This window comes from Pseudopipra pipra, chromosome Z, assembly GCF_036250125.1.
Source record: "Pseudopipra pipra isolate bDixPip1 chromosome Z, bDixPip1.hap1, whole genome shotgun sequence".
Lineage (NCBI taxonomy): Eukaryota > Metazoa > Chordata > Aves > Passeriformes > Pipridae > Pseudopipra > Pseudopipra pipra.
Genome location: NC_087581.1, coordinates 38,298,235 through 38,323,990, shown reverse-complemented (window position 1 = coordinate 38,323,990; position 25,756 = coordinate 38,298,235). Strand labels below are relative to the sequence as shown.

General features: G+C 42.5%; 1 protein-coding gene and 1 long non-coding RNA gene across 3 annotated transcripts; one reads left to right on the top strand and one right to left on the bottom strand.

Moving 5' to 3' along the window:
• Window positions 1-2,108: 2,108 nt before the first annotated feature.
• Window positions 2,109-6,772, bottom strand: CTSL (cathepsin L). The gene is made up of 7 exons (XM_064641305.1): window positions 6,643-6,772; window positions 6,175-6,297; window positions 5,937-6,092; window positions 5,368-5,592; window positions 3,632-3,800; window positions 3,317-3,434; window positions 2,109-2,520 (listed from the first exon to the last, which is right to left on the bottom strand). Exons 1-7 carry the CDS (start codon window positions 6,766-6,768, stop codon window positions 2,421-2,423), a joined length of 1,017 nt encoding a protein of 338 aa, XP_064497375.1. The 5' UTR covers window positions 6,769-6,772; the 3' UTR covers window positions 2,109-2,420.
• Window positions 6,773-7,456: 684 nt separating this feature from the next.
• LOC135406838 (uncharacterized) lies at window positions 7,457-23,992 on the top strand. 2 transcript variants are annotated; one of them, XR_010426518.1, is made up of 5 exons: window positions 7,457-7,649; window positions 8,028-8,094; window positions 11,419-11,499; window positions 11,742-13,066; window positions 23,277-23,992. It is a non-coding gene; the product is annotated as an uncharacterized LOC135406838 (long non-coding RNA). The 2 variants fall into 2 exon arrangements; XR_010426519.1 differs by lacking the exons at window positions 7,457-7,649; window positions 8,028-8,094; window positions 11,419-11,499; window positions 11,742-13,066 and adding exons at window positions 21,547-21,684; window positions 21,833-22,013.
• Window positions 23,993-25,756: the final 1,764 nt, after the last annotated feature.

Here is a 25,756-nt window from a genome sequence, read left to right as displayed (position 1 = left end):
CACAATAACATGCATTTGCTGTATTTTCAGAAAGGAACAACTTTAAAGAGAGATGACACTTTCCCCAGTAGGACATATAGGACTGTGGAATCATTTGGTACTTTATAACGGTACATGTTAAGTAAATGAAAGAGCTTTACAGATGATAGGGCCACTGCAATGGAATCACAAAACCAAAGTTAAGGTTATTCTTGAAATGTAACAGGTTTTAAATTTCTACCAGTGTGCTTAACTGCAACTTATACAGAATTTTAGTGTTTACTGTGTCATGTAAGGCAATTCAGGGTGAAGCTGTTACTTAAGAAGGCTGTGTAAACATTAAGTGATCTACATGACCTGACTTACCCTGTCCCTTTCTTGATTATTCCACTCAGGAGAGGATGTTCAGCCAGAACAGTCAGCAAGTTTTAATCCATGCAAATAACTGCACTATGTCACTTTTTTTTTTTCTAAAAAATCAGAGGCTGATGCCTCTTTTGTGAGCTACATGCCCATTCATGTGCATGTGCTTTGGAAAGTTATTTCCTTTTCACTTCCCATCTGTTTATAAAAATATCTTGTTTTCCCAGCAACTTTTTTTAACCTCAGCTTTTGTAATTAAACACCTTTCCTGCTGCCCATTTTTTTTCAGGAGCTCAAGTCCAGGCAGGCTCTATACTGGTCTCACCCTTTTTCCAGCCAACACAGAAAACAGGTCTCAGTCCATCTCCAGTTCTAGGGCAGCAAGAATGGAGTTTACATAGTCACTTCTCTGGTAGCATTTTCTGCCATTTCTCCTGCCTCCCATCTTGAATGTACTGACCGTTGCTGTTTTCTTCTGAATATCAGCCTTTAGAGGACCACCTGTTGAGCTCCACATTAATTTCCTCCATAGCTTCCCCAAGCAGTGTGGATGCTCTTCATAACAGGTTTAGCAAGTCAACTTAATAGGTACATTCTAACCAGTATTTCTGCTCTGTGGCTTGTTAAATAGCCTCTTGGCTGAGTGAGGCTCTTCTTATAAATAACCCAAACTTGTAGGGAAATTCAGGTCAAAATAATTCATCTATAAGTAGCATATACACAGCTCAAAATTATAAATTGTTATGGATAACTCATCCTATTTTTTTCCTTAAAAGGAAGTTTATTAAATGCAATCTTAAGACTTACAATACCCACAATAAGGAAATTCATCTTCCACAAGTTGTGGTCTAAGTGTTCCCTTGTCTGCATGGCTATCAGATTCTGAAAAGATATTGTACATAAAAACCTATTGGCCCATAAACTCAGAACTGGTGCTAGTTACACTGCAGATCTACCCTCCTTTGACTACACCCCAAAAGCAAGAGGGGATGCCAGCACCCAAGAACCAAGGTAGGTCTTCTACCCTCTGCTGTTTTTGGTATTACCAATTTGCCATCCTTTGCAGAAACCACTGGTACCCAAAACATACATAACAGTAGTATGTAACACCTAGTACTCATGTTTCAGCAGCAGAGATAACCTGCTGAGGAGAAAAGGAGGTACAGGGAACAGTATAAGTTACCTCAGTTAAATCAGCCAGCATATATACAGGTATTAAACAGAGGGGCCCAACTTCACTTTCCACAGGGACATAATTTCTCCCTCACATCCCTTCTTTTCGCAGCTGAAGCTGGTACAGGTGGGAAAGACAGTATTTAGTGTCCTGCATCATTTAAGAAACAAGCTCTTTGAACACTCCAGGTGTGCTTTGTGTGTTCCTACTCTATCCTATAATGCTCAAAAGGATACAGCCAATCAAACTATACCAGTGTGGTACTTTGAGGCGCTGTTAAGAAAATACTGACAGAATGAAAAGCAAGTGAAGATCAGATGCTTCATGCAGAAGATGACAAGACTGAAGATCTTTGTTATGAGACACAAAGAACCAGAGATATTACTATTTTTCCACTTCCCATTTTAAATAATATGTAATAATCCATAAATAATAAATCCTACACTCCTTTTTATAACAGCTATTAGCCATTCCCAGATAGTATTGCATTTTAGTGATAAATGAAGACAGGCACACATATAGCCTTCAGCTCAGAGAGTATGATTTAGGATGCCTGTTCCCAAGTGAAAAAAACACAGACTAAAAAGCCAAGTCATCTGTACACAGTGGAATTTAAGTATTTATTTAAAAAGTAAACCGTTGGGCACATTGCAATTTAAAAAAAGGAAAAATACAAAGAATCTATTGGATTAAGCAGTCAAAAGCCAGCAATATTACAAGCTGTTTACATACCAACATTTACATTAATTTAAAACAAGTGGCATGTCACCAACATTTAAAATATATTTCAAAAGGTTAAAAAATCAAGTTGAGTTTTGAAAGACACAAGTCTACCACATGTGTGAACATGGGTTTGGTCATTCAGTTTAAATCCCCTCTTGTACTGAAATGTTCAGTCTTCAAATTATACAAGTGGATAGCTAGCAGCTGTTGCTATTCCACAGTGGTTCTTCCTGTCCTTGGCCATGTAGATATATCCTTTGTCACCCCACTTCTCACCCCAGCTGAAAACAAAAGCAAAGGGTTTGTTTATATATTCAGAAGATACTTATTTACTGCCCCAATGTTTAAACTGAAAACTGCTGCCTTCCACATTTATGGAGAAAAATCAAGATAGCTGCAGCCAAAACCTAAAGTGTTTTCCAGCAATTAAATGCATGTTACAGAAAAGGCACCCCAAGCTCACAGAAATTAAGGACACAGCCATTCTCTCACTAGGTAGTCACACTGAGGTGCAAATTTTGAATTACAGATGCCTGAAGCTCAGACTGCTCCCAGCCAACTTTAAGGGAAGTCAGAGATTGCAAGCAGCATTTGAGGGTGTGCCCCAGTAAGGCTGAGAAAATGAGACAAGCTCATGTGATGTGCCCTTTGGCATTACTTTATTGTTTTTCCCCAACTTAGGAGCTAATTAAGTTCAGGTGTTATCCTATTTCAGACAAGTGAAAAGCACCCTGCTTTCAAAAAAAAAAAATCCATTACACCCCCACAATACGGTTTCCTCCTGCTCCCCTCTGCCCCACTTCTTTAATATCTACAAGCTGCACAGGTTGTTTCAGTACTGACCCTCCTTAAATTAACTGAAAAAGCAGAAGACTGAATTTGCTGCTTTGGGCTTACTTTATTAGGCTGCCATCAGTGTGAGTTGGATTTAACCTTTGTTACAGAATACAGTCTGAAAACAGTCTCCAGATTTTCCACACATAGGTTTTTAACTACTGTAGTCTCCCTACCTCCCCCCCTTACAAGTGACAAACTACCTTCCCCTTCTCTCCTGGGTGCATGACAGACAGATCTTACCTGTTCTTAACAATCCAGTATTTCTTCCCATCTACATCTTCCCCCTCAAAGCCATAACCTACAACCAGAACACCATGGTCCAAGTCTTCACTGCTGCAATCTGGTTCATAGTAGATACCTGTGAAGGCGTAAGGTCACATGTGATCAAGCTCATCAGCAGAAAACCCTTTCCCCTCACCAGAAGCTTTGTATATTTCAAATTAAATGTTCACAGCCTCTTGAAAGTTAGAGGAAGGAGTCATAAGTGTAACATGGCAGAAACTGAGGGACAAGTACACATGTATGTAAGAGAAATGGAAGTTATTAAATCCTCACCTGACTGATAGAACTGGAATGAAGTATGGCCTGCATCAATAGCAACAGACACTGGACCCACAGCTGCAACTGCTTTCATGAGAGCTCTTTCGTGTCCTTGAGGGATGTCAACAAAGCCAGTGTCATTAGCAGCATTGTATTCTGCCTTGTAGCGACAGTCTTCATCATCCTAAATATAAAAAGCTGTAGTTATTACACAGTTCTCCACTTAACACACAGGTGAGCACAGAACTACCAGACATTCTGAGACTTTCCTGCCTTGAAAACAAGGGAGTGAAAAGGTTCCAGTTGCTTCAGCAGTGCTTTGAAAGGAGAACAGAAGGGGAATACAGAAGCTGCTTCTGAGTTTCTCAGAAGTACAGAAAAATAAAGGACAGCGGAGCCCGCCCCCCCCAAAAAAAAGCAGCTTTACTGGGATGCAGAAAACCATAATATTCTGGAACTCTGCCCTCTTTGGTGGGCAGGACATATCTTTCCAGGGAGGAAAGAATCCAGAATGCACTAATGGCCAATGGAAGAGAGCCAAGTATTCATTAATTACAAAGCAATCCCGAAACTGCTTGTTGAGCAAGCACTAAAATCCACAATTTTAGACTATGATAGTTTGAAATTACGTACAGAATGATTCAAATGTTAGTAATTTGTATTACATAACCTTACATTCCAAAAATACATTTGTGTATTTTGTGCTTCTTCACATTACTTTTTTTTTTTTTTTTACAGTAAGCCAAAACTGTTGGTGCCACACACATTTACCTCAGGAGAGAGGCGAGGCCTAGTTTGGAAGTCAGGTCATGTGAAACTGATTCAAGCAAGCACATCCTTCCCTTACCTGCACTGTAGATGAGTACTAAAATTGTTTTTCCAACTAAAGGAACAGAGTACAGCTCAATTGCTTACTTTTTGTACTTGACAAGTTAGGAATTTTCTATAATGAACTGGGATCTCTAGAACAGCCAACATTAGGAAAAGTTGAGATTTCAGGACACAGGTGAACAGGAACCCAAATCCAAAGGCTTCTGTGTTGTTCACAACAAATGGCATCCCTATTGCCCATTCAGACAGCACAAAAGAAGCTGCAAGAATAGATCCTCTATTTTGAGCAGAACTCCTAAGTGGCAAAAACCTCAAACCATGTCCTCTCAGGTGATACCACGATTTATTATGCTCTTTTGTCCTCTTATATCTGTTTAACATTTGATGGATCACTAGAGGTATTTTAAAAGTCTGTCCATTACCTTAATTTATGTGCATTTAGTCCAGAAGTAGAACTTAAGGCATTGCCAACAACTGTTACAAAAAAATGACACTAGCAACAAGAATTAGGTGGTGTATAGGTACCAACTCTGTAACAGGTCAACTATGGGAAAAAAAATTGCTTCCCTACCAAGTAAGTAGCATGATTGACAAGGGCTGGGTTCCTGGTTTGGTGTGGCAACCAAGATAAGGCATGATGTCTGATAGGCAACAACGAGGGGGAGGAATAAAAATATTTGCTCCAGTTTTTCTAACTGGTCTGGCTGGACTTTGACCACAAAGACCAGCGCAGTATGTGATTCCTACTGGAATCACAGCTAGTAGTTGTGCTAAGTTATCTTAGCAAAGATGCAACAGGAAGAACAGATTTACTGATCACTACAAAGACATTTTCCTTTCTAGGTATGAGTTTTCCAACACACAGCTTCTCCACACAAAAAACATGACACCGGCAATACAAGTTTAGCTATTACACTTACCTTTGCAGTGTATGGGTAGGATTCCTCAGAATCAATGCCCCCATTATCCTGCACATACTGGAAAGCCTGGTCCATGAGACCACCATTGCAGCCTTGATTCCCTTCAGGGCGAGAACAGTCCACTAGATTCTGCTCACTCAGTGAAACAAGTTTGCCAGTTTTTCTGAAGTGCTGCCCTTCAAGAGCTCCTGTTGTGCTGAAAGCCCAGCAAGAGCCACACTGACCCTGAGGTATAAAATGAAATCACAAGTTGCGAATCCAGACAAACTAGGCAATTATATTTCCCTTATCACTTATCTAAGCAAGAAAGACAAAAGTCACAAGACCAATTCTGCTTGCACACTCTTAACACATACAAATGAAGATGCTGCTGAATTCTGAGACATTTAGTACAAAAGTCCTAAAAAGTCTTAAAGAGGTACATCAGTTTTAACAAAATGGTACTTAATCCAGTAAGCTTGTACTAGGCTTCATTAAACAGGTACACAGTGTTTTTCCTCTATGGAAGTGGATGTAGCATTCAGGAAACTCGACCTGTAACTGGTTAGAAATCTACCAACAGATAGTACCTGGTCTTTAACTGGAGTTACATATCCCTTCTCTCGCCAGTCTACTGATCGTGGTACTTCCAGGAAACTGGGCTCAAGAAACTGGGATCCTCTGTACTTTCTTTCTGACTTCTTGTGTACATAACCATTCACCAGCTGTCTGAACTCCTCAGTTGTCTGAAAAACAATTCAATGTATGCATTCATCATCTATTAAACACTACCATCTAGGACAATACATTTCATGCCTCTATACATACCATGTCACCAAACTGATTCATTCCCAACCTGTAGCTGTGTTTTCCTAATGTGTGATCCAGATTATGGAGTTCAATCATTTTCAAGTTCTTCTCCCACACCACTCTCCTCCAGCTCTCCTCTCTCTGAGGGGCAAAAAACCAGCATACTTTAGAGAGGCAGTCCAAAGTTCACTTCTATGACAACGAGCTTTGTTAAGGCTCCCATACTCGGGCAAATTTAGACTACTCGAATGGGAAGTCTGAACACTGTTTAAGAGGTGGTCTTTTTGCCGCGTTTGTAACAAAAAGGAGTATAGTGCGGCTGAGTCTATGCACAAGCACAGGAAAGGGAGCTGAAAAGAGGGGGATTTATCCTTCCCAAGCGCAGCCCACAGCCGGCGTCGCAACAAAGCAGACATGACTCAGCTGGCGGGGCCCAGCTGCGTGCGCTCAGTGCTGGCCCAGCCGAGCACAAACCCCGGGGCTCACCTCATGGTAGTCCTTGTTGTGCCACGACTTCCACAGCTGCCAGTGCCCATCCAGATCGGGGTCCAGCCTCGGCGCACCGAGAGCCAGGCCCAAGCAGAGGCTGAGCGCAGTTAGGAACGGGTTCATGCTGGCAGATCTGCCGGGGACGGAGGAAGAGGGGTCAGGCAGGGCTCCCTGAGCTCCACAGCTCCAAGCACGGAAGGGGAGCCGGACCCGCGGCCGCACCGCGCGCCCTCCGCGCCCCCGCCACACGATCGGCAGGGCCGAGCACCCGCGCACCGCGCCGGCCACCCTCGCCGCGGCTGTAAACAAGCTCGGGTGGCGCGGCCGGGATGCGGGCGGGTAGCCGGCAGCCTCCCGAGGAGGCGGCTGGAATGGCGGCCCCTTCCCGGCAGGACAAGGCCCCCACTGCGGGACAAGGACAGGGACAAGGACACAGCCGAGGCCAGCCCCCCCCGCCTCGCAGACCCCCTTCCCCCGCCTCGCAGCCCCCCTTCCCCCGCCTCGCAGCCCCCCTTCCCCCGCCTCGCAGCCCCCCTTCCCCCGCCTCGCAGCCCCCCTTCCCCCGCCTCGCAGCCCCCCTTCCCCCGCCTCGCAGCCCCCTCTCGCCTCGCTCCACAGTGCCCACCTCTTTACCGACAGACTACCAGATCCGACAACGCTCCTTCTCTGCGGCCCCTCTTATCCCCGCCGCGGCCGTGCCCGCCCCGCCGCGCCCATTGGCGGCCGGTCCGGTCCGCACCTCCCGCCGGGCCCGGGGCGGGGTCTGCCCGGGTTGTCCCCGCAGCACCGCGGGGACCGGGCGGGGGGTTCTAGCGGGCGATGCGGGGTCGCCCCGGGACCGTTCCGCACCGCCGGAGCTGCTACTTTGGGCAATGTTTGTCTAAGTATTTATTCTGAGCGCTGTCGGACCGGAGATGGTGGCAGCACGCTAAGCCTGCTGGAATTTAACCCGGGGGAACTTAAAGCGGGCAGCTGGCAGAGCGAAGGAAAAACAAAGTCTGGAGGTAAAGAGACATGAATGGCGGATGCTGGCAGCCCCAGCCCCGTCCTCATGCTCCCGGTAATACCTCCTGCTCGGGGAAGGCTGGCGAGGCGGCTCCCGTGCTGCCCTGGCTGTCCCTGGCCCTCGGTCCCTCCGACACCCCGAGCCCCCTCCTTCTCCCTGGGAGAGCTGCTGCCCCTGCAACTGCGCGGCTTTGTGGAACACGGCAGGCAGGGCCGTTTCTCTGAGGCTGCGGCCAGGCAGGTGTGAGCGCACCGTCCCAGTGGCTTGGCGGCGACACTGGTAACAGAAGCATTTCCATGAAAGTCCTTTTTATTCCCCTGTGATTTAAGATCTGAAAACTGCCTTTTTTTTTCTTTTTTTTTTGCCATGTGGCTAGTGTTTGTATGCATAGCGTCCACTAATGCCTACTGGAAAACACTATGACACCAAGAGTTGCAGCACAGGTGAGATATTAAAAGGCTTACACATGGACTTGTGGTAGCAGTACGCAGCATTGCAATAAGCAGTAGTAGATAAACTTTGATGTTTAACAGTTTCTAGTAGTAGAATAACTGCAAGAGCTATGCGAGGTTCATCTTTAAGCTCTTGTAAAGCCAGCTGATGGCTGTAGCTTACAAACTTGAGAGCGTGTATTTAGAGTAAAAAACAGGGTTTGTAGAACTGTTGCACAACAGCAAAAAAAAAATCATATTATATGAACTTCTCCGTTTTCTGATGTCTCAGTATACATAGTTGTGTTGCTAAAACAAGCAATAGATTTCCTTAGCCAGATTATCTCAGTAGCAGTGTTTGGCCAAGGAAGCCCCGCAGAGCCAAATACATAAAGATGTGTTGGAGGGTTTGTCTTGTCTTTTCAAAGTACTTGTGCAAGTCTCCTTTCTGTTAGTATCTTTCCACCATGAAAGTTTTTACTGCATAATCAAGACACATTTGAAGACCTCAGGAGAGTTAGATGAACTTCCTGTAGTTTGATTAACTCATAAATAGGGTTTTTTAGGGCTTGTTTTGTTTTTTGTTTGTTTGTTTTGTTTTGTTTTGTTTTTTTGTTTTTTTAATGTGTGGCATTTGAAAAGTTTTTACTTAATAGCTTTTTGCTGACATTTTCCATGCTATCAGATTTCTCAGTCCTGTTTAGGTCAGCTTTGTTTCTGCAATTGTATCTAGTATCAAAATCAAATGAGCTTTGAGAGGCTACAAGTAAATCAATAAACTACAGACAAGGACTTCTTTTCTAGAAGGACAAGATGTTTAGCTAGCATGACAGGAGGTAAGGTCTAAATTACAGAAGGTCTGGCACCACAAATCACATGTCTGCTGCTCTGTAATGCACCCTAAGATGCACTAAGACAAACTGATGCTCTTCTGGATGTTATGAGGTCGTATCTCCTTGGGGAAGTTACCATGCAGTCAGCTAGCATGTGATACCACTGTGCTACCTCTCCTAGTGAATACTTTTAGTGCACGTACACACACACATACACATGCACACACAAGTCCATTTTTACTCTGAAGGTATGTTCACTCTAAAAGTTTAGCTGTACATAGGGAAACCTTAGCTGACAATTTGTTGAAATCCTTGAAGGAGACAGGAATACTTTCACCTTCAGCACGTTTACTTAGGCATGTACTGAGTAATAACTGTTGTGTGGATATATCAGTTCCCCAGGTATTTTCCTAAGGAAGCCTAGGACCCCAGGTGCAGAACCATGTAAGCATATACAAGGGAAATCTGCACAGCAACAGCCATGGTCAGAACTTGGTCATCACAAAGGTGCCATTTAGAAACCTTTGATAAGAAGCTGGCTTAGGACTACCTCCAAATCCTGGATGCACATATGCTCTCTGAGAACTGTATTATATTGTTATCAACATAAAGGCTGCCCGTCATTTTGCAGCAGCTGTTCAGCCAAGGTAAAAACACTGTTATTACACAACTACTAGACAGCCCCCTGTCACTGTCCCTACTGCTCCTGCCTGTGCACCATGATGTGTTCAGAAGCCAAACTGCAATTCCAGTGTGTTGGTGGTCTGCTGAAGTCAACAGAATAGGGTCAGTGTCAGCAGTTACAGGTAACTGGGCAGATACTGCTAGAAATAATTTTCTATCAAACTGTGCAACCTTGTGACAGCATGCTGCAGTCACATCAGCTGTAGTGGCCTTTGCCCTGTTGAAAACATCTATGTGGGGACTGAGCAATGCACACCTTCTGGGTTAGCAGAGAGAAGGAGTGAAATCAAGAGCTCCTTCATTTCATTTGCTTAAAAGCTTAGCTGAAGCCATACCATCCAGTCCATAGGAGATCTAGCTAGCCATGCTAATCGCAGTAGTCAGAGTTCTGTCTGCAGTAATCTAAAGATCAAAACTTGGAAGCAAAAAGACACTTGCCCATTACTTTAGATCTCTTCCTTTTGGAGGGTAACTTTCCAAATTGCTTTGAAAAAAACCAGCTTTTGAGGAACTCTCTATATGCAAACCTCTAGCTGTTTTGCCAAAGGCAACTACTCTTCTAAAATGTAAGGACACCACCTTTTAATAACTGATCATGTCACCATTGTAGCAGCTGAAGGTTTGCCAATTTCCCTGTAGCCATCAGGCCTTTCAAGTTACCAGATAACAGAGGCTGTGCATTTCTAAATAGTCCCAAGAACTTAGTGTAGCAGTGTGTCGCCTCTGCAGTTGGAGGAGTCAATTAAGCATTGATTTCCAGGGACACATCTCATCAATATGAGATGTACCACTGCACGTTGCAGGTGTGCAGCACAGTCCTCCCCCTTTGGAACTGCTCTTCGTATTAGAATCCAGGCTTTTGAAATTTGTTTTGTACGTTTAAATCCTCGCCCTTCTTTATTGTCCTGATATGAATGCACAGAGGAGAGGGCCAATCTGCATATTGGCAACCCAGAAATCAGAGAAGTTAAGCTCCTTTGCAATGGCAGTTGACTTGCAAAGCTACAGGAGGCTGGCAATATGTGAAAAACATCTGAGCAATGTAAACAGAATAAGCTATGTTACACTCAACTGTGACAATTCTGTGTGCACAAGCAGCTGCCACGGACCAGCAATCTCAAGGTAACTCATGAGCCATGATCCTTACTGAAGTAAAAACAAGGGGTTTGTTTGTATGACATTTTATCTAAACAGCAAAGGAAGGACATTTTATTTAGTCAAACATGGATCTTAGTATTACTGTGAAGACTAAATTCAGGATTTTTATTGATGGAATTAAAATACTGAACTGGCTTACTTAAGAGATAACAAGAGATTAGCTGAGTTAGTTAGAGCATGGTGCTAATAATGCCAAGGTCACAGGAACCCCGTATGGGCCATTCACTTAAGAGTTGGACTTGATGATCCTTGCAGGTCCCTTCCAGCTCTGAATATTCTGTGAAACCATTGATCTGTGAAAAAGCTATGACTGTGAACAGGTTTGTTTATACCAGATTAAAGTCCTCTGCCTTAAATTTGGTTTCTGTCATTTCACCTTACTACACTATAGCTTAAGAATGGACTTCTACAGCAGAATGGTCTCTCAAGATGCACCTTAAAGTGTTGTCTAGCCTCAAATGCAAATTAGCGTATTTCACAGCAAGCTTTCACTGTCCAACTTCCATTTCCATAAGAAATGCTGCTCACTTTGTACTTATTTGTAGTAGCATGTTCAGAAAAGTTTTAGGAACTGCAGATATTTTTTCACCTAAATTGATTTGAACATGTCTGATAAAAAGGCTACCAAAAAACTATGAGTGGTTTCTCTTCTTCCTTGCAGCTCCATGAAAATAACCAGCCTACCTCCACAACTTAGGCATTCCTCACCAGAGATCTGGAGTTTCCCTCTGGCATTAACAAGGTTCGTTCATAAGTACCTACTTAAGAATCTTTGTTTTGGATTCTCCCTAATACAATATCAGATTTAAACTGTGCTTCAGCTGGAGCACTCATAATGAAGTTACTTTCATCATTATTAGGTTAGAAAAGGAAGCAGCATTTGCTTCGAGAGAACACAGATAGGGTTCTGTGAAAGTTCTGAAAACTTGGGAGATGGCTGGGGAGCAGTGACACAATCCTTCTGAAACTCCTCTTTGTTTTCAGGTCTTGTGATCTCCCAGAATAACCATTTCCTCACCCAAGTGCTAGATAAGAAACCACATTCCAGCTTCTTTGCTGGTCCACAAGGCAAAGACAACTTCGTTTGCATCTCAATGTCTTACCTGGTCACAGGAGTCGAGGAATGATGCAACGGATTTCTTGCCCTGCAGGAAAGAGCGGGTGGGAGTCCTAGTACCACCTCTACTTCAGGGTTAGGAATTTCTCAAAAGCAAAGCAGTATTACTTTCCTGTGAAGTTTTCTCATGAAAATATTTTTTTGTATGTGGGGAAAAAAAGAGTTCTTTTGGTTTCTTTTTTTCTTTTTCTTTTACCTTAATGTGTTTTGGGTTTTTTTATAGAGGTCATATTTTTTATACTGAGTCATATCTGAAGTCGGCTTTGAAGCTTTGACCATGGTGTAACTCACATACTTAAAATTTTAAACTTCAGTTTGATTGATTCCTCATTCATTACTCAGTGTTTCCTCCTAATTTCTGGCAGGTAGTAATTTCTGTGTTTTGGGAGATTTATGATTTTGAAAGTCAACCAGGGGAAATAGTGGGAGGATGCGGAGAAATATTGTCTTGAATTGCTGACGTAGAAGCCCACAAATACAGAACAATTTCCATGTTGTATTGATGTTTCTCTACAATTTAAAGGACATTGGTCCTTTAAATCCTCCTTATACTAAGGAGGATATTTTTTACTAAGAGATAATTTTTACTCTAAAGTAGTTACCATTTCCTGACTCTCCTAATTTAAAATTTTATTGTAACAAGTTGGAAATTGCAAATCTTGTCTGTATTGTAAAGTTCCTCTGACCAAGACTATTTTTTTACTGCCCATGTGTACTCTAGAGATCAGAGTGAAGGCATTTTGGCAGATTTCAAAGGTTTCGAGAGGATTTCATATACTATTTAATATATGAACTCACATTTTGTTTTAAACAATGATCCAACATTCCTTTTTTGAAATGGAAGCAGTAATAAAGTTAGAGAATTATAAATCTTTAAGTGCTTGAGTAAAATGTTCGTTCTTTTGCAAGCCATTGTCAACAGTTGCAAAGCATGAAAGACAGATCTGTCTGTCTCCTGTTGTTCTTGGAGCAGTAGTGTCTAAAGGGCAAGCTGACATGCTGGAAAGCATTTCCCATGATAAGGTTAGAGACTGTGAGTGAGGTGAGGAATTATTTTTAAACTTTGAAGTTACAGGCTGGGCTCCATTAACAGATCATGTGAGAGAAGGTTAAACAAAGGTGCTTGCAGAAGAGGAGAGAGGCAATTGAAACAATCAAATATGGATCTTAAGTTTGTTTTCCTGAAAATCAGGTAAGAGGAAAATGAGTGCATCTGCTTTTGGGGTAAGAGCAGTGGTGACTCACAACTGCTGCCATTCCTACTTCACAAACAGCAGGACTGAGGAAAAAGGAGCAGTACCATGCTGTTGTGGCCACTGAAATCAAATGAATGACCTATGGAGAGATAACTCTAGGCTCTTCAACACTGCGATTAGCCTTGTTAAATCATAATTCATCTTTTTTCCTATTTCTGCTAATCAAGATAAATGGAAGGGTTACCTAGTTTGCGGAATGCGAACACATTGTATAAATCAGTGAAAAGCACACCTGCCAGTCTCTGAGATTCAGTAGAAGCATTCTCAGCCCATTGACCCCCAGGATGGTGGCAACTGCTGTCAGATTTACATAATAATTTCATATATTTTAATAACTGCTTAGTCACTGTGGCAGGCACACACTACACCAAGTCTTTCTGGCCACCAAGGACCTGCTTGATTTGAATCTTCTCACTATCAAGAGAGCAGAGTTTCTTTTGATCTGTCCTTCTTTGATCACCCTCAACCTGTGAAGCATCCTAAATGTACACCCTAAGCTTCAGGACAGTACAGCAAAGGTAAAGGACTTCTGTGATGGTTCTCTATGAGCCACTGTGAGTGTGTGCAAGAGGACATTCATCTGGGTGTAAGATGAAGCTGTTTCAGTTAGTGGCCAGCATGAAACAAGATATTTTAGCAAACTGTTTCACATCTCAGCAGTGATTTGATGGTTCCATGACAAGGCCATACATAGTGCAGCAGCTGCAGAACTGACAGCTGAATGCTGCTTCTCTGACTTGTCTATGAACAGCTATATATAAGCCTTTGCAATTTCCTCTTGCTCCATAGGGAAACATCCACAGGGATTTCACTAGACCTTGCCCTTGGGCTTGTAGAAAAGCATGAGTGACTGACACAACATTCATATGATCACTTCTCATCTTGTCACCGGAGTCTTCCTCTGTTCTTAACAGGCTATTGCTTGGTGTGTGGTCATGCATTACTAGAAAAGTGCGCTGGCATGGGGTGGTCACTGTCGTGCCTACAGTACCATACAGCTGTGCTGGACTGTGGCTCAGCTGCCTAATAGTCAGACCTGTTCAAGCCAAGCCTCACTATTCCCATCTCAGAGTCCTTTACTTGCAGATTCCTCCATCCCTGAGCTATATCACTCAAAGTAAGACTTGGGTATGAGCCAAGTAAGCTGTTTTACACACTGGCTTGCAACCAACTCATTACCTACAATATCCATGATTTAATGCAAAAATTTGGTCTTTGCCCATGGCTGGAAAGGTGTTTGATGACACCCCTTTGTTCAGAGGCTGTCCGGATGCTGTGTACCTGGATTGCCTTCTGCTCTCTTGCCTCCTGATAGTGGTTCCAAACCCTTCCATTAGCATAAAGGGCAGACAGTTGAGCACACACTGCAATTCAAACAGCACTGGCTGCTTCCTCTCCCCCAGCTGACTTTTTTTAAAAGACTTTGTGTTCAACTGTTCAAAACTGTTCAAAACAGAGGCTATGTTTAAGGGAGAAGAGTTTGGACTCTCTTCAGTGCTCTTTAATTGGCAAAAGCTAGGGAAGCCCCTCTGGGGTGGGGGGTGGCACAGGAGCTGCTGGCAGATGTGTCAGGAGAATGCAGTAGGACAATTAGTTTGCCAGGGTGAACACAGTCTGCTCTAGCTACCACATCTGCTGACAGAGGCTTTCCTTGCTGCATGTTTCAATGCAAATTTTCAGAGGCCCTCAGTCCTGACACTTGGATCTGGAACTAGGTACATTCACAGTCTGTCCGCAAAATGTTGATCTCCAAATACTATGATGAAGACAGAGAGAAAGAAAGAAAAGGAGGAAGAAAGGAAGAAACATACAAAAGAATCAACTCACTAGAAGTCTAGAGTTTACCTTATTTTGTGACTATTTTGACAATATGTACAGTGGCAAATATCAATGTAAATATTAAAATATTTTTTATAATTATTCATTTTTCCTAGAAGAAGAGTATTTTTGGAATTGGCTTTGAAGTGTGGGGTTTTTTTGTGTTACCAGGAATTGTTTCATGGAATAATATATCCATAACTCAAATATAAGTTCACGCACATTGTTTCATCTGTTCTTTGATGGACTGAATTTGTACTGTCCTAAACCATTCACAGATTTTAAATCAAAATGCCTAGAAAGAATAGTAAATTATTAATGGAAAAATATACTTTAGTGATGTTCTGCATTTAGTATACTATGATTTAAATTAAAATGGTCCTTCATAATAGTATTAAAAATTTCTCCCCTTGAAGCAGAAGTTAAAACTAAAACTACAGAATTCTCTAATCAAATACTGGATTAGACTTGGTTGAGCTGGCTTGTAAGATTCCCAATACCACGGAGAAATTTGTTTTCTCCTCCTCTTCTTTACTTCTCACTGAAAGACAAGCCAAGCAGAAGTGGCAAAATCCAGCTGGGACTGGCCCATACTTCTTTCTGTATTTGGCTACAGTTAAAAACTACATGTAAAACATTGCTGATTGCCCAGTGTTCAAGTCTTTGGTTGCCTTGTTTGTCTGAAGGGGACTGGAAACATTAAATCAGTTTAGAAAATTCTGACTCAGATAACTGTCTGGCTTTTCATATTAGCTTTGCAAACTGGAATTGATACAAACATGTTTTTAAATGATAGTAGAATGGCTAGCATGGATCTCTGCATGTTTTAGTTCTGGCTGTAACATGCCCTTTTAACCTGGACTTGGGGCAAATTTTGTGCCTTGCTGATGATCCTGTCAAATCCAGTGCCACCAAGGTTGTTTGCTCCTCCCGTGGTAACCTCATTGAGGTGGAAGTCCATTTCCTCAGCCACAGTCTCCTCTGCTGCCAGTGGTCTTTCTCTTAACCTTTTCTCATATGACAAAGGTTGTGTGCTGATGGCTCCTCATGCAGAGTGAAAATGAAGACAGAGTTCCTGGAAGCGACTGACAGTTGGCTTAAGCAGAATACATGGGATTTTTTAACATTTTCCCTAAGTTTTCCACCCATCAAGTCAGTTCATAAGCCTTTATAATGCACTTTTATGCCTCAAATTCTTCAAAGCAAAAAGGAGAAGAAATAATCTCTTCCTCTTTCCTGTCCACAAGCTTTTCCAGCAAGACCATTGACTCTATAAAATTTGATTTCATTAAGTGTCACTACCTTATCACTAGCTTTTGAGAAAAGCAGATGTCAGCAGCCACCCTAGATATTGTGTTAATGAACATTGTATCTTTTCAGCTAGATCTTGATTGAAGATAATCAAAACAAAATAAAAAGGAGATAACAAAATACCTCACTGTAATGGTATCACTAGAAAAGGTAATGCTTTGCATTGATTGAATACCTTCCTCTTCCACCAACATTAACTAACGATGTTAATTAAGTTAATTAAGTCCTGTGAGAGAGTAGGGGATCAGTCCTGAAAATAATTCAGGACTAGCATCTCCATAAAACCCTCACACAGCTGTCAGGACTATTTTCTACATATTTTCCTAGCTAAAGCCTGGTTGCGGAGATAAATTCCTTGGGCTGACAAATCAGCATATGTGTCACTGCAGCACTGCCTAAACTTTAGGGGCAGAAGATGAAAGCCAATTCTGAAGCTGACTTTCCCCCCTCCCACCCTTTTTTAAGATAAATTGTTAGTACGTTCTTTGAAAAGGCCCTGAACCATTTGTTTTATGCAAAAAAAAAAAAAAGACAACAAGAATTCATCAGCTGGCTTTGTAATTAATTCACTCAGATGTAGTTTCTGCATCTTGAATTCACTACAGGCTCAGAGGAGAAAAAAACAGTCTATGGCCCAATGAGGTCTTGACTGACTTGTTGCTGTTCTCCTCCTCAAGCAGAGGAATTCAAGAGGATGCTGGTTACTTGTTCTTACATACTAGAGCAAAGGTACATTCACGGAAACTCAGCTGCAGAGTGCAGTGGGTTTGTTTTTTTTTCTGATAAGACTGCAGATAGTCGGGCCGTGGCTCTATGAATGCTAAGCAGGTGAGATATATCATACAGGAACAGTTTTATCCTCAAGTCTCTGGACAACCTTATCCTTTCCTTCAGTTATGTACTTGCAGTTGTGTATCTGCATAATTCATGTGCCTGTTGCCTGTTGTTTTCCTCTGTGTTTCCACTTTGTTCCTCCCTCCCACTGGTTCTGGGAACCACTAGGGTTACCTCACATTTCTCAAACAGGTTTTTGAAGTTAACCCCAGTGTTTTCTCACTAAATTGCTGAGTGTGCCACAAAGCAGGGACTTTTAATAAACAGGGAGTGCGAGCAGAAATTCAGCAGAACTAGTTTTTTCCATATTCCTGTTATGGAAATTGGAAAATACTCAAGTTTCACATGAATCATAGTGAAGCACACACAATGTTATTGTGCATCCTTTCATAGGCTGAGATGAAAGTGTGGAAGTAAGAGTAAGAGTTTTGCTAGGTAGGCAATGCAAAATAAATGGTGAGATTTACACTTGTCCTGCCCCACTCCTTAGACAGACTATCAGTATATTCTCTTTGTTTTTCTTCCCTGAAGAATATGACACCTAGGGCATCACATCATCCATGTGTCTATTTTCCTCCTATATCTTTTGAGGACATTGGCCATTGCAAGTCAGGTGTGAAAGGGAGAAGTCTCCAACTTGCCTGGAAGGCAGCAGTTTGATAGGAGAGAAGAAAACCAAACCAGAGCCTCTGCTGGAGAAAAGCCAGGGAGACCACAGCTGCCACAAAATGTGCTTGGCATCTGCACTGCAGTGTTCCCCCATTTGAGCACCTACAGCTCCAGACTGGCGCAGCTCTCTTTTGCTCAGTGGGGATGGGAAGAGATATGGAGAGGAAAGAATGAACAGGAGACAAAACAGAGTTCCAACAATAATGAAAATTCATTGGTTCTGCCCTTCCACTACTTTTTCTGCCATCCATGTTGGCCACCTGTCTCCACAGCTGGTTTTCTCATTTCTTGCAGAAGATCCCACAGCTACCTCTGTGTCTTTACTGTAGTCTGACAGATTCTGAAAGAATCATCACTAAAGGTCAACATATTGCATGAGGAATCCATTATTTAATACACATTTTAAAAATAGAACACTTTCCCATTTCTGTAGGTGCCATTGGCAGGAACATCCAGCCATCCCAGTTCTGAAGACAGTGAAAAATTTGCTTTGTATGCTTGCTTGTCCTACAGCCTCTGTAGAGTTTTCTTTTGTCACTGGAATAACTTGATTTCTTCTGAGTTTCCTCAGACTGGAACAGATGTGTTTGTTTTTTTCCACATCCCCCTCTCCTTTTGACTAAAAAGTCATCTCCTATGCTCTAAACATACCTGAAAACTTTTGTTTTCCTTCTTCTCAAATTGTTGTCCAGCTATCTATCTACACAGAGGAGGTAACTGAAAACATGAGGCAGAAAATGGTGTGGAGGACATTCTCTGTAGAGCCACCTTCATTATGGAGTCTGGTCAGAAAGGGTTAAATTCACACACCACAAACATGGATGGAGGTGGCACTCAGTGCTTGACCAAGAAAGGCATTATGCTTTCCCTTTGAAAGATGACACAACTCTCAGACACTTGTCACTGTAGCAGAAGTAGCATGTGCCTACATATATTTCTGTCCAACCATGCATTTCCAGAGAGGTTTAAATGTGAGAAGCAGGAGCCCCACTAGCACAGTGACTTCAAATGCATGTGTCCACGCATGACTTACTTGGCTAGCAGCTACAGCAACGAAACAAGTTTTGCCAGTAGCTTGGGTCCACATAGTCTTTTCCCCATTAAATAGGTCACAACATTGTTTTTCAATTTGTGTTCTTGTTTACTGGATTCTTACCCTGGCTGACAGATAGCCTGAAGGCATAGTGTTGCAAAGGGACAGTGGGATGGCTGAAGGTCCTCTAATGAGATGTATCCCTCCTGTTGCAATACCCTTTGTATCTCTACAGAAGCCCCTGTGCAGACTGACAGGAGGTCAGTGAGGGGAGAAGTTGGGGGTCAGAGTTGTGCTATGCAAGTTGGTGATTGTGCAATGCCGTGTCCCCAGGCAGAGACTTAAGTCAGTGAAGCAGTGCACTCCAGTGTCTCCCTGCACCAGACACCTCCCCTTATTTTACCAGAATGCATCACATGCAGGTTGTGCAGGAAATTGGATGTAATAGATATCTGGATATATTGAGGAAAAAAAATAACTGTGTGAAAGAGCCCTCAACTCCTTTCTTGGGTGACTTGTACAGATTGTACCTCCAAGAGTGACAGGGGACAAAACAAGACCATCTCACCTCAAAACAGCAAGTGTGCTGACAGGAGTCGAGGAAGAATTGTAAAACAGCCAAACAAAGGAAGAATGTTGCAACGGTCATTTTGAAATAAACCTGTTTGTGACGAGCAGTGACTGTGGCAATATTTACGCTATGATTCATTCCAAAGTGCAGCACCTGCAGTTTTAGCGTGGATGGCTTTTAGGACAGAAGCAGCAGCAAATTCTATTCTAACATTTAATGATGAGAAAGCAAGCATTAAAGCCGCTCTTGGCTCTAGTTCTGCATTAACTTAAAGTAGAACTTGTGTAAGGGGTGTCTGGAAGCATCTTTCCACTGCCAGGTGCCTGTTGCTTGTAACTGACTCTCAGCGGACAAGGGTTCACACAGTCGTTTCTCTCTCTGTATGCACTTGCACTTCCTCTTCTTTTTTACGTGACCATTGCAATTACAAGAAACTCAGCTGGCATATATCTGACCACATTAGAGCTCTAAGGATGCCCTCAGAAAGTCCCTTACACTGCCTTCCACTCCTCCTGGATGACAAGACTGAACTTTCTTATCTGCTTAGATTGTCGGGCGACAACATCTGTCTCTGTCTGTAGGCTCCTGGCAGCTACTAGCAGCCTCCTTACAGGAGTCCTTGCAGACAGACATGCATGTTATTCTCTCAGCACTACTGATAAACAAACCGCTACAGCCAGGAAGAGGTCAGAGGTGGTCACTGCTTTGTATGCCTGGTTGTTGATGATGTTGGAAGGCAGCCTTTAGAAACTCATCAAATTCCAGTGGCTACCAGTGGGAGCTGCATGTGGTAACACTGCAAAAACAGCTCTTCTTGGGGAATCAAAAAGTCAGGTTCCTGTTACTTTACAAAAACTAGGCTTCAGAATATGGGACTGCACTCCCACTCCTGCCCTAATAATATCACTAATACCTAACCAGTGAAAATGCCTGGCTTACTGGCCATGTTAGCAGAAGAAAATGAGATCAGGAAAGAAAGTGTCTACAGATTATTTCCTCTGAGAAGATCTTTGCTTCCAACAAAATCTTCAACATTCAGACTTCTCAGTTCAGTCCTCAAAGGTACTCAGTGTTTCTTTCCTACAAGGGCATAAAATACTTGAAAGTGCAGGGAAGAGTCTTCAAACAGACTGGTTGGAAGACTCCTCTGCTTAGCACTACACATGTTCTTTTGGTTTTTCCCTGTACTTTACTACTAGAGTTAGTTTGGAACAGTTTAAAGAAAACACTTTCAAACACTTAAGGGGGAGAGGGGAAATAAGAATAAAACAGTTGTTCAAATACACAAATGCCTATCCAAAAACCTGGAAGAACTGTTTATTTTGGGAAATTTGCTCACTCATGTTTTGCCCTTCTCACCTGTCTTTAATTTTCCACTCAGAGGAATTTTTGTTTCTTTTCCTTTCCATTTCAGACAATAAAGCTGATTTTCTGTCTTCTAAGTCAATGCAAACGTGCCTTCTTGGGAAGGCTTGCCCTGGAGAATGGTCCCTGCAAACAACCTGGGCCATGTGTCAGCCACCGCATGGCAATTCTGCTGCTTTGAGGGTGCAGAGTGAACAGATTAAATGAAGACTGTTCTTCAAATGCAGGATTACAGAGAATCCTTTAAATTCATAGGATTTGTTAAAATACTAGGGAAAATGCTTTCTGATTCACTTACAGAAACAGTATGATTTGTTGGCTTGTTTTTGTAATGCTTTCCCAGTCATAGTGATCTAGATTCAGGTCTTGAAACTATCAGTGGTATTTGGTGTGCAAGAAATGGAAAACTGAGACTTGCTTTGTAACAGTACTTTGAATTTAAATTAAATTTGCTTATTATGTTGGTTTAGGAAGCAACATTTGCAGCAGCTGCTGCATATCTGTAAAATCAGGGATTTTTTCCCCCTTCTTTTCAAACTGAAGGAAAGCAACAAGTCCAAATGTCAATAGACTAAAAATATCCAGTGGGTATAATGAAAGAGATGAAAGGGGTCAGATGACACACAGATGAGTTTTGCTCAAAAATGTTTAATGGTGAGTAATACCATATTTCTTCTTCATGTTCTGTGCCTTTCCATCCTCATTTCCAGCTAGCCTCTCTCCTCCCAGTGCTTGTTTTTTTGCAGCATGTAAAGCCTAGGTCCTGTTGAGGTGGGGTGGTATGGTCCACATCTGTCATAGTGCTGCAGGAACACATCAGACCCTGTACAGCTCTCAGGAGTTTAGCAAAAGTAATGGTCGCTTGAAGGATGAGAGCTCCTGCAGCACTGAGACTTGAACCAGTTTTAGAAACACTCCCTGTGCTGAGCTGCAGCCCAACCCTCACAGGCGGGGTAGGACTATTATCTGCCTGCACACCAGAGGGCTGGCTCAAGGGTGGATTCTGTGACTTCACCAGTGCCACAGGAATCCTGTGGCACAGGCAGGAGCACAGCAAACTTCCTTTTTCTTGCTTCAGTACTGACGCTGTATCATCACCAGATGGACCAGAATTAGCTGTACCCAGGGAACTTGAGAAGAGAAGGAAAGACCAATGGATGCCATTCCTCCATTTGCTAACTGGAGTAACCCAGTACTGAAGAGAGAGGGTCCTGAGTCAGGAGAGGTCAATACCACAGTGGTGCATTTGCCATGCTGCCCTTTCCTCCACAGCAGAGCAGAGGTACTTGGTGTTCAGGGCTTGCCTTCCTGGTTAAACATTCCCCAGGGTACAGGCTCTCCCAGCTCACATTTGCCAGTGTTTCTGGGTTTGGGATAGCTGCTGTTTCCCTATAAGCAGGTAGAGAACTGTTTTAGTTCCTGCTAAGGGCCACTGGCACCTAGACAGAGTTTTACCAGAGCTTACAGAAATGTTTTTAGCTAAAACAACTATTGAACTCAAACCTTTACAGAGGTTGAAACTATTTATGTGTGTGGTTTACGAAGCAGTTTAGCTGATTTGAACCAGCATTACTGCTGAAAAAAGACATTCTGGCCCTTCCCTCTCCTGTCACTTCTCATTCCTTCTCTAAGCTGTAGAAGCAAGCTGATTGGGCTGCAGACAAAGCCTTCAAAGCCAAGTGACAGGTTCTTGCTGGATTAGTGAGCTGAACTGGCTGAACATGCCAGGTACTAGTGTGAGCCCAAAAGTCTGCAAAGCAAAGGTGGAGAGGACAGGTCTCCCCCCTTTTAGTGCAACACAGCTTTAGATTAGTGAAAAATACTTGGGAAAAATGAACCATCAAAACTTAGTGTCGAGACTAGAGTGCTAACCTGAGATATGGCAGAACTTGGTTAAAGACTCTTCTGTGTCAAGCCAAGCAGAGGTTCACACCAGCCAGAATCACATACACCTACACTTACATACACATATATAATTTCTGTTTATCTCTTTCCATTTTTGCCAAAATATTCTGGACTAAAGTAAAAATAAAAAATAGAAAAAGCAAAACATAAACAACGCAGAAGTTGCTGCAATTGAGTACCTAACCCTGTTAGCTGTCCTGACTGTAGTTACAAACATAAATGCACTCTCACATGCCAGCTACTCTCCAAATAAGAGTTGTCAGCATTGGCCAGATTTGTAGATCAGCTGCCAGCAGTCTCCCAACAAAACAGATGGACTAAGGCTTTGAACTGTGGCTATCATCCAGAAGAGCACCTGCTCCTCTCTGCCCCAAACACGTAATTACGTTAGCTGCTGCATGCTTATTTTTGTTTACTGTTTCCCACTAACCTCTAACAGTGCTTCTTTTAAAAGAGAGCTTAGATAAAGCTGAACACAGCACTTACTAAGCTGTAGGGAGAATTACACTCCCTCTAGGAATTAATGTAAAGGGACTCTGCCAGAACAGGACGTACAGAGCTCTCCAGGAACCCATACCAGAACATGGGTTGGCTTTAGAAAGAATGGCTTATCTTATTTTCCATGTGCCTTGTTTACCAGGACTGTGGATGAACCAGGGCCTTCCTCTCTCAGGACCCTGTCTGCATCAGTAATGCAGAGGGGAGTAATGAAGAGGATCTGTCATTGCCTCCAGCTGCCATTTAAAACTGCCTCTGCTCCCTACAGAAAGCAGTGTAGATGTTTTGCAAAGGTGAATGCCATCAATATGTTTTCCAGTCTGGTTATTTCAACACTTAATTATTCCATTCCCACTCCCCAAGGTGCTTTATTTACCTGGCTCCTTGGAGCTGGCACTCACAAGTAGGCTTCGGGGAGCAGAGGTTAGGAGGAGCTTCCCTGATTTGAAACTGTTACTGCAATTTGGTGCCCTGATGGACTAAAAGCTGAAAGGAAGGACTATAGCTATTTATGATATAGCAAAGCCACGTAGCTTATGAAATTTGTTCCTCGTGCAAGAACATCAACATTTTTTTGACCCGAGACTCTAATTTCAGTGTTTGGCATCTGAACACTGCACCTTTGATCAACAGTTACTAGTGTATAACATCCTCAATCATTAAACAAGGTCAAGAAGCCACTCGTTTCACACGTTTCCTTCTTTTTCACATTCCCATTCTACCTTCATCACCAATCTCCTATCATTTAATTAATAGAAATAGCAGGAGATGACAGAGAACATTGAATAAAGTCCCTCTCTCACTTATAGCTATGCTGCAGCCCTCCTTTCTCCACAGTGGTGTCCAGGCCACCATCCCATGTCAACTACTGCATCTCTGCCCATCAGCAATAAGACAGTGCTATCCATGGCTAATGATGGGAAATGTGAGGAGACAACATGTCATCTAAACTTGTGTCTACCATAATATTATGGCTGTGGCTTTAAATACTTTTTACTGTATAACATGATTTGGACAATATCTCTCATCAACAGTGGGACTGATTCAAACACTAATAAGAGGAAGGACATCCTCACAATTAAGCATGTGTCAGATGAAAACTAAGTGGCAGAGGCAGTTTAATAACCTTGCACCACACCCTGCGTGATGTCAACAGAGCACTCAAGAAATCCCTGTTGTTGGCCATGCTAATGGAGGCCCTGCCTGAATTACAAATATGATATAGTATGTCTCCAGTTGGGATTTTTAAGTGTTGGGAAGCACCCTCTGGTCCACAGTAGGGAGTCTTCTGCTGGGCAGATACAGGAAACACTTCTATCAGCAGAGAAGGCAGAAGTCACACAGTCTTTATGTGAGACAGTGAGTGCTCTTGGACAGTGTTTCCAATGAGCAATTCCAGCTGAATTTCTTAGTCCTATTTCAGAATATAGCCTAAATCACTTACACTACAAGCTTTCCATACTTCATTACATTTTCTAGATTTGAAAAAGACAATTGAATTTACTTGGCAGATAAGTTTTAAAAGTGGAAGTTGCAGAAAGAGGATACAAACACCTTTTTGTCCCATCAGAAATGACTATATTTGCATGACCTTACTGCTTCCCAAAATTGTCATTAGCATTGTTTGCACACTTTACTTTCTGAGGTTAACCTCAGCTGGATAAACATGTAGTGTTGTGGGCAGATAACAGGAGTAAAAGGATAGGCAGAGAAATGTAAGCCCTTGAGTAGGACTCAGACTAGGTCTGCAGGACAGTTCCTCCAAGTTACAACAGGAAATTGGCTTCAGCTTATGCAAAATGTGGCTCTGGACCTGTTGGATATTAAGAATAAGGTTGTAGCAGCATAAGTGGTCCTTGTAGGTCTAACCACTGTAAAAGAACCATAAGCTTCATGCTTACTGTGTATGCATGGATCCACAAGACTCTAAAGACATGTTTGGGAAGGTAGTCTTCATTCACTTCTATCTGTTATACAAAAGCACACCCAAGTCATGTGCCTGCTGTGGCAGTCACTATGTAGATGTGTAACAGGGAGTTGTGGCTCCAGATTGATAGTGGATTAAAGGAGGTTTTTTTCTATCAGATTTTGAAACTAATTCTTCTAATGACAGAAACAATTTGCATATTACTTCACTTACTAGTCAAAGTGAACAGTCAGCAGCAGTCTCTATTAGTAGCTTATAGAAAATTGCTGCCAGAGGTTATGTTTCTCCATCGGAGAAAACTTTTCTTTTAGAGATATCACTGAAGCCACATCCTAAAAACAACGTGGATCAGAGATGAAGATGATAACTATTTGCTGAAAAGAAGTGGTTTCCAGCACTGTTACAGAAATCAGCTTCACTTCTGGGAATGAAAAAATGGAGCACAATGAACACTAAAAGAAGCAGAATGTTCCCCTTACTGCTTAATGAAGTGGCATTGGGCTTTACACAGCTACATATGAATGTCAAACCTGAGTTTAGTGAGATCCCTTTGTGCTTACAAAGTCTGTTCCTGAGCTCACTGGTGGAATGTGAAAGATTGCATTAAGTCAATAACACCATGAAGAAAAACATAAAGCAGTTGCACCCCTGTTCTCTCCAATGTGGTATTTTGTATTCACAGGTAAAGCCACAGG